The following is an 8,020-nucleotide window of genomic DNA, read 5'->3' on the forward strand; positions in this document are numbered from 1 at the left end:
CCTTTTCTCTTGCTAGATTTGAAACAGCAAGAATGCTGTTGTAAATAATAACTGTTGTTTCTCTTGCTGTTAAAAATTACCTACATCATTTTATATATTTATATGTTTTACAATGTATATTTTATAAAACAACAAGTAGATGCAGGCCATACTGATCATTTTATTGGTGGAGAGACTGTAACTCTTAGATTAAAGACCTCAGAGACCAGCCTGTGCACCTTAATGAAATGTCTTTAAGCAATAAGAATGCACTTTTGGTCGATTTTCATATTTTTCAGTGACAAAAACATGTATGTGTGTGTCCAACAGGAGCAGCTCCCATGCTGCTTCTACCGGAGAACATTCGTATCCGGAGGTTCAACCTGCAGACAGAGGGCTACCATGACTTCATCGAAGAACAGGAGCACATCATGGCTCTCGACTACGACTGGGACCACAACAACACAGGATTCAGTAAGATATGCATGGATTAACATTAGTGCTGTGTGATACTATCGATCTGATCTGATAAGTAAATAAAGTGCCAGTATTGACGATATCAGTACTTTTAACCTATAAAGACAACTTGTGTAGGAGAGAGGTATATTTTTAAATAAAAAATTAAAAAATAATAATACATATTGGCTACATACTGAAGGACAGAAACAAAGTATAGATTCTATCATGTTAGTATCAGTATCAGCACTGGTATCGATACTATTGATATTTTGACCAATCTGCCTCCATATAATTAAGACTACCTACTCTAAAAACCACATAGTACACCTGGTTGCACACAAATTACACCAATAACAAATGTGTTTTGTCAGGTATGGTGTATTTCACTGTTGCTGGTAAAGACGCTATACCAGGCGCCATTAAGAGAGCGTACATACCATCAGTGGACGACGGCAGTAATAATATCGGTGCTGCTGTTGATCTCGGCATCAAATACATCACCAGCCCAGACGGCATCGCTGTGGATTGGGTCGGCAGGTGAGCTTACCTGATTACAGTAGTTCAGTGCTCTAATGCCTTAATCCTAATCCAAATTTATTAAAATATATTTTATTTACATTAAATATTTAGGGGGTTTGCCCATAAAGCACCAGAATCTTTTTCAGCTCTCTGATAATTTTGTTCCTTTTTTTAGAAATCTTTACTGGGCAGACTCCACGCTGCAGAGGTTAGAAGTGGCCTTGTTGGATGGACGCTACAGGAAGCACCTTGTCAAGACTGACCTGGGTCACCCATCTGCTGTGGCCGTGAACCCACGACTGGGGTAAGATTGCACCTGTGTTTAGATTTTGTTTAGATTTTCTAAACACAGGCGAAGTCTGTTAATTTCAATATCAAGCACAAAAACATTATGAGCTCCCAGAAACACATGAGTCAGTGCATATACAACAGGGTCACATAAAATCTCAGAGTTCCCACCTCTTACACGCTAAATAATGACAGTATTTTTTATGCCAAAACCCAGTTTGCACTGGTCCATTTAAGATGTTATTAGTGATTCAATGATATACCTTCAAGAGCAACATATGAAGGCTGTACAAATATGAAACATCACAGGATTCTGTGTTTGCCAAGATGACTGTGATCTTGTATTTGTGGACATAAGCGGAGATATCAGCTGAACATGCCGAGGTGGAGGGTCAACTTAGCATAGAAACCCTGCATCGGTATCAGTGTCGGCCTAGATTTTCAAAATAGTTTCAGATTTTGTAGCTGTCATGGGAAATCTCAGTGAAACCATCTTAATGAGCTGTTATTTGATGTCTGTCATTTTGCTGCAGGATGCTGTACTGGGCAGATCGTGGGACCACAGCCAAAATTGAGTGTTCCTGGCTTGATGGTCAGGAGAGAAAAGTTCTCGTGTCTGATGGTCTTGGGTGGCCCACTGGCTTGTCAATCGACTTCACCAACAATGACAGAATCTACTGGTCAGACTCAAAGGAGAGCCGCATAGAGTCTATTCTGCCATCAGGAGAGCAGCGTAAAACGGCCGTGTACATAGGTGATCCTAATTTCCTAATCCATTGTTCATATTCAAACGGTTGCTGTTACTGGAGCTGAGTAAAACTATTCAAACATTTCTGCATCTTTCCCAGATGTAAGGAACCCCTTCAGTGTGAGTGTATTCGAAGACCATGTTTACTGGAGCACTCAGGAGAAAGGCGAGGTGTTTCGACAGGACAAGTTTGGCCAGGGTGACAAGATCAAGCTGCTGACTGCTGGGCCCTGGCTCAGCCAGGTCTCTGTGTACCAGCAGCAGAGATACAACTCCATAGCCAGTAAGCTGCACACCCACTCACATGTCCACAAAGTGTGCATGCAGAGTTTTTTTGTTTACAGTGTGCAAAGCCCTTCATTTGTATCCATTTTATTTCTGTGTGATATTACGTTAATAGTCCATTAAACGTCGTGAACATTGAGTGCTTTGACCCACAAGAGCTATTTTATGTTTTTTTGTGCGTTCAGCGTTAGCAGTAATGTGCAGGAAAGTGGAAGAAGTCAACCATGAATAACAGAGGAACACATTATTATTCTATTAGCCACAACTGTAAAGAGAGGAGATTGCCTGGACAATGACAGTGATGATGATGAAACATGAAATATATGTTATTTATTTGCTTGTGCAGTGAAGAATCCATGCAAGGGAACCTGCAGCCACCTGTGTTTGCTCCGACCGGGAGGGTACAGCTGTGCCTGCCCCGAGGGCACCAGCTTCATCCCAGGCAGTAAAACTGAATGTGATGCAGGTGAGAAGAGGAGGTTTTTTTTAAATTTCCTCTGTACTTTTTCATAAAATACTAGGCATCATCATGTCTTAGCTAGGAGTGCTAGCAGCTCAGGAGATAGATCATCTGTCAGTTGAAAGGTTGGTGGTTCGATCCCTGTCTCTTTTGTGTCGAAGTATCGTAGGGCAAGGCACTGAATCCCAAGTTTCCCCAGATGCATTCAGTGTGTGTGAGCATTAGGTTAAAAGTTAAAAGTTCTTAGGCATAGAAAGAAGAACTTGTATGAATGGGTGAATGAGTGCTTAGAGTGCTCAAATTAAGTAGAAAAGCATTAGAAGTCAATTCACCATCAGTTAATTTTTTTAAAATTTGTGATCTTTCCAGCAGTAATATTGACAACTTTTTATCATTTTCCGACGTTATCTACACAGCATCAAATTAACATAGAGTTCAGTGAAGCTGATGGGACTAAACAGAATAGATTAAATAGATTTGGTAAACGTGTATAAAAATCAAGGGTAGTATTAACTCAGGCAGGCTGTGAAGTCGAGCTCAACCTCATTCCCAGCAGATCAGCCAATTTCTGCTGGGCTCACATCAGCTGGTAGCTAATAGTGAGGATAATATTATTTCACCATATTAAAGTGACACTTTTACTGTAAATGTGTTCAGACTTTTATTTTGTGACATTGCTGTAACAGGTCCTTCCACAGCATGTCTTTTGTCCCGTCTTCCTTCTCTCTTCCTGTTAAAAGGGAGTTTTTCCTTCCCACTGTTGCCAAAGTGCTTGCTCATAGGGGATCATATGATTGTTGGGTTTTCTTTGTATGTATTATTGTAGAGTCCACCGTACAATATAAAGAGCCTTGAGGTGAGTGTTGTTGTGATTTGGCGCTGTATAAATAAATTTGATTTGAATTGAATTTTTATGTTAGTGTTACTTAAACTGAAATGTTGAGCAGGCTTAGACCAACAGTAAATGGGAGAAAGAATAAAGGCCACTGTTCTGCCTGGCTCTGCTTTTAGTTTCTTCCTGTTAAAAGGGAGTTTTTCCTTCCCACTGTCACCAAGTGTTTGCTCAGAAGGGATTGTGGCTTGGGGCTTCTTTCTAATATTGTAGAGTCTTTACCTTACAATATAAAGCACCTTGAAGGGCCTGTTTTTTGAATTAGTGTTATATAAATAACTAAATAAAGTGAATTGAAATGACTATTGTTATCTTGACTGAATTAAGCTACACCGTGTCATCAGTACTGATGTCTCAGTAATGATCATTTTCCTGCCGTAGCACAGTAAAAACCTCTCAATGTTATGATTGTTCAGGGTTTGATCCACCGCCCACCATGCCGCCTCCCTGCCAATGTCAAAACGGAGGCACCTGCTACTTTGATGACAACAAGGCTCTCTGCATGTAAGATTTTCTTTCCTTTTTTTTCCTGCCAGCTGTCAAAATAAAACATTGGATTAAATTGCTGTGTTAATGCCGATGTTAATGTAATGTCAGTGAGATAAAGTTAAACCATTGGCAGTAGTGGAACTGTTATGTTTGTGGTTTGCATTTTGTGCAGATGTCCTTCAGAATGGAAAGGAGATTTCTGCGAGACAAGTGTGTTCCATGCGATTGCATCGTCAGGTATGTTTGATTTTAATTGAACAAAAATAAGATAATAACAAAATAAAAATGTCCTTCTAATTCTAACGAGCTTCTTCGTACATCACCTCTTGCCTGCCTGCCTGCCTGCCTGCCTCTGTCCCTCCCTGGCAGTTGGAATAGCCATCGCGGTAACGGTGGTGGTTGTGGCTCTGCTGGTTGCTCTGGTCTATGCTGCCAAGAAGAAGTCGAATCTGGCTGAGAGTTTGCGGAACAACTTGCCAAGCATGCCCAAAATGCCCAGTATGCCCAGTATGCCATCAATGCCTAGTTTTCCAAACATGAGGTAAGATCGGGAAAGTCAGAAATTAATGAAGTGTAACGTTCAACCACTAAAACTGATTTTCTGTTCAGGAAAGTAAAAAACACGAATCTGACATCTTAGTCAAAAAATAATAATATGCTTTATTATTGTTTGTGCTTTTTTTTGGAAAACAATAAATTTGAAAATTCGCAGATAAAAACAGTAAATATATTTTAGAAGTAATAGTATCATTTTAATCAGAGCTTGTGCACACTGGAGGATTAACTGTTACAGAAACATAAAAAACAATTATTTGGTAATTACCAGGACTGTTAATTTCAAGCTCGAGTGGTGGTCTAACAATGAGATCTAATAATAAATAAATTCATAAGTAAACTGAAAATCAAATGGGAAAGTAAATAAACAGTAAAATCACTACAATGATAAATACGCACTTTTACATCTTAATATTTATTAAAAATATTAAAATAATAAGAATAAGAATTAATAATATTTCATTTTAATATTTTTTAACATTTTTAAACATTCAATAGCACTTAATGTATTTACTTTATTTTGTGATTTTTGACATTGTCAGGCCTCCATATGAAATAAATCTAAAAGCAGATCCATTCATTGTATTTAAAGGTTGTTGACAGAGCATTATCAGACATGCTAGTGTGATATTTACATCAAATAATATCACTTTGCAGGAATGGTACAACCCAAAACGGCATGAAAAGAGAAGACAATGAAGGGCTGCAGAATGGAGAGGCGGTCAGTAGCAAACATAATATATTCATCAACTGTTTAAAAATGCTTTATAAAATGATTATACTTGCTCATCCTGTCTATGGTGATCCATAACGCTGATGTGTGCTGTGTGGTGTCAGGTCCCCTGTACGTCCATATTCACAGTGGAGACATCGGGGAAGAGTTTTGAGAACCCAGCGTATGAAGGTGGAGAACCGCTACCCTCCAACAACTTGCCTAAAGCCACCTCCGCTCTTATGGCAACAAATGAGGTGAGTAAACAACAACCACTGCTCTCCTGTGGACTTTATTGATTCCTCTCTATTCCTTTTTATTTCATGTCTGCGTCTAACAATTCCTCTATGGGTTATGCTCTTGTGCCCAGACTTTGTGTATAAATTAAATATCAAGGCTTTAATATAAACGTAGTGTAAATCTTGTGTGTGCTGTTTACTGTGTTACGTAACTGAATGAAAAAAAGTAAAGTACCTTTCATCAGCATCATATTCTTGTATTAAAAACGCTGCTCTGTGATCCGGTGGGTTTTATGTTTTGATGAGCTCGGTCTCATGACCCCATTTTTTTCCTCCCTCAGGAGTTTGTTGAGAATCCCTTATATGGGGAAGAGGCTCAAGCTGTGATTGAACGCATAGGAAGTGATTCCAAGCCTGAAGTTTCCACCGAGGTTGCCATCACATTCATCACAAATCTTCCCAGATTAGTTTCATTTGAGCGAGTCACAACACATTGAACACTTAAAAAAAATAGCTTTCAAATTTCACTCTGATAGTCTTATTTGTTTTATTGTGTGGTGTTCATTTATTTGTTTTGTTAATCCTCTAAACTGCTTCTACTTTTTGCACTTTTTCAGGAGGATTTTGGGATCCCAGCATATGGCTCTGGCGTAGAAGACGTTAACATCACATCTGCACAACCAGCTGCTTCGAGCATGCAGGTATGCACAAAGACAGGTGTCAGAATAGTGTTCAAGCATTAGAAGCTGAAAGCAAATAATGATCTGAATCTGCAATCATCTGCATGCACATGGACCTGCTTTTTAAAAAGAAATTATTTTCCTTTGCATATGTTTCAGCCAAATGGAGATGAGAGTTCTGCATCTTTCCAAAACCCCACATACACGGTGAGCACAGGAAGGGTGAATGTGGGCATTTTAGCTTTTATTTGATGGGGCAGTTGAGAGAGATTAGACAGGATAGCACACAATCCCAGGACACTTCATCACCTTTAGTACGTGGTGGGAGCTATAATACTGTAATGGAAACCCAGTCGATCCGAGTCGAGTTGATCCGAGTAGGTACTAATAGTAAACGGGCTTTAGTGAGCTGTATGTTTATGCTTCAAGTAAAAAGCTGCAGTCTAAATGGCAAACATTACAGGTTTTTTGTTGCCATTGTTTCTGTCATTAAAAATTGTGACATTTTAATACTTGAAATGTAATTTCTGCATTTAAAATAATCATTTTGATCTTCCAGGAGGACCCCTAACACATTCCTGATTCTGAGACTAGACTGGACCTCGTTTCAGGACTAAAACCCTCACTTGCTTCTGTAAAACAGCGGCACCGTTTCAACAAACTCAACAAATCAGAGAAAGTCAAAAACTAACCGACTTTAAATTCAGGGTAGCTATTTGTGTAAAAAAATAAATAAAGAAAGAAAGAAAGAAGCACTATTTTAAACATGATTTAATATAACTGATAAGAAACTTGTTCAATGATTTTTAAAAACTCAGTAAAAACGTGTAAACTTATATTATATTAATAATTAAAAGTTTGTATTTCTTTTTGTAAATTGTGAGAAAGTTATGTAATAAAACTGCCATTATCATCAGTGTGTGTTTTCAGTACTCGCCTCATTCTGGATGCACAGTATGCTTTTCTCTGGCAATTATATCACAGGAGGATCCCGCTGGTGTTATCCGCTCCCTCATCGCCAACGGAACTCCGTTTCCCAGCTACTGTATCTGGCCCAGTGAACCAGGATGAAACGCTTTGTCATCTCTTTAATCAAAGAGACAGTTTTGAGAGTGATCACAGAGCAACAGCGATAACTCTGCTCGTCTTCTGCCCCACTGTCATGAGTGTCTGAACACATCAAGGTCTATGAGCTTGTAACAACTAGGCCGGTCACATGAGCAGTGGGACAAAAGAAAAGTGAAAGAGAGGGGAAAACAAGTGGGCAGAGAGAGTGGAGAACAGAGAAAGCACAATGGGGAGGTACAAACAGAGAGCTGTGACCAGTGTGTTTGTGATGATTCACAATCCCTGTTTTCATAATACTGATTCCCCACAAGGCATCTGCCAGAGTCAGCCAAAGTGTGTAGTCTGTACTGCTCAGTGAGAGACGGAGGCACAGAGGGAGGGGATGAATAGCTATGGATGGAGGGGCAAACCAAAGGGGCATGCAGCTAACAGCATGTGTGCAAACAGTGCTGCCTTCGTGGGCTGTCAGAAATAATAAACCCACTTGTGGTAAACAGCCAGAAAGAAGTTGGTGTGTAAAATTGAATCAAAAACCATTTAAAGGGGAGTTTGTTGATTTTGTTTGTTTTTTCTGTTGGACTGGGGTGAAAATGGAAATGTTAAGGCAATTACATTATGTTTCTATAACAGGATTTTCTCACTATTTT

At 39.2% G+C, this 8,020-nt stretch overlaps 1 protein-coding gene across 1 annotated transcript in view; it reads left to right on the forward strand.

The window, feature by feature from the left end:
* The window catches only part of lrp2b (low density lipoprotein receptor-related protein 2b), a 42,093-nt gene extending 34,872 nt beyond the window's left edge, over positions 1-7,221 (forward strand). The window contains exons 67-81 of the mRNA XM_013269432.2: positions 310-453; positions 810-975; positions 1,133-1,261; positions 1,779-1,999; positions 2,094-2,276; positions 2,625-2,744; positions 4,047-4,134; positions 4,292-4,356; positions 4,489-4,660; positions 5,332-5,395; positions 5,512-5,643; positions 5,967-6,056; positions 6,243-6,326; positions 6,465-6,512; positions 6,865-7,221. Of these exons, the coding sequence (XP_013124886.1) occupies positions 310-453; positions 810-975; positions 1,133-1,261; positions 1,779-1,999; positions 2,094-2,276; positions 2,625-2,744; positions 4,047-4,134; positions 4,292-4,356; positions 4,489-4,660; positions 5,332-5,395; positions 5,512-5,643; positions 5,967-6,056; positions 6,243-6,326; positions 6,465-6,512; positions 6,865-6,876 (1,718 nt within the window). The 3' untranslated portion in view covers positions 6,877-7,221. The remainder of the gene's footprint in view (positions 1-309; positions 454-809; positions 976-1,132; positions 1,262-1,778; positions 2,000-2,093; positions 2,277-2,624; positions 2,745-4,046; positions 4,135-4,291; positions 4,357-4,488; positions 4,661-5,331; positions 5,396-5,511; positions 5,644-5,966; positions 6,057-6,242; positions 6,327-6,464; positions 6,513-6,864) is intronic.
* Positions 7,222-8,020: the final 799 nt, after the last annotated feature.

The sequence above is a fragment of the Oreochromis niloticus genome, linkage group LG8 (genome assembly GCF_001858045.2).
Source record: "Oreochromis niloticus isolate F11D_XX linkage group LG8, O_niloticus_UMD_NMBU, whole genome shotgun sequence".
Classification (NCBI taxonomy): domain Eukaryota; kingdom Metazoa; phylum Chordata; class Actinopteri; order Cichliformes; family Cichlidae; genus Oreochromis; species Oreochromis niloticus.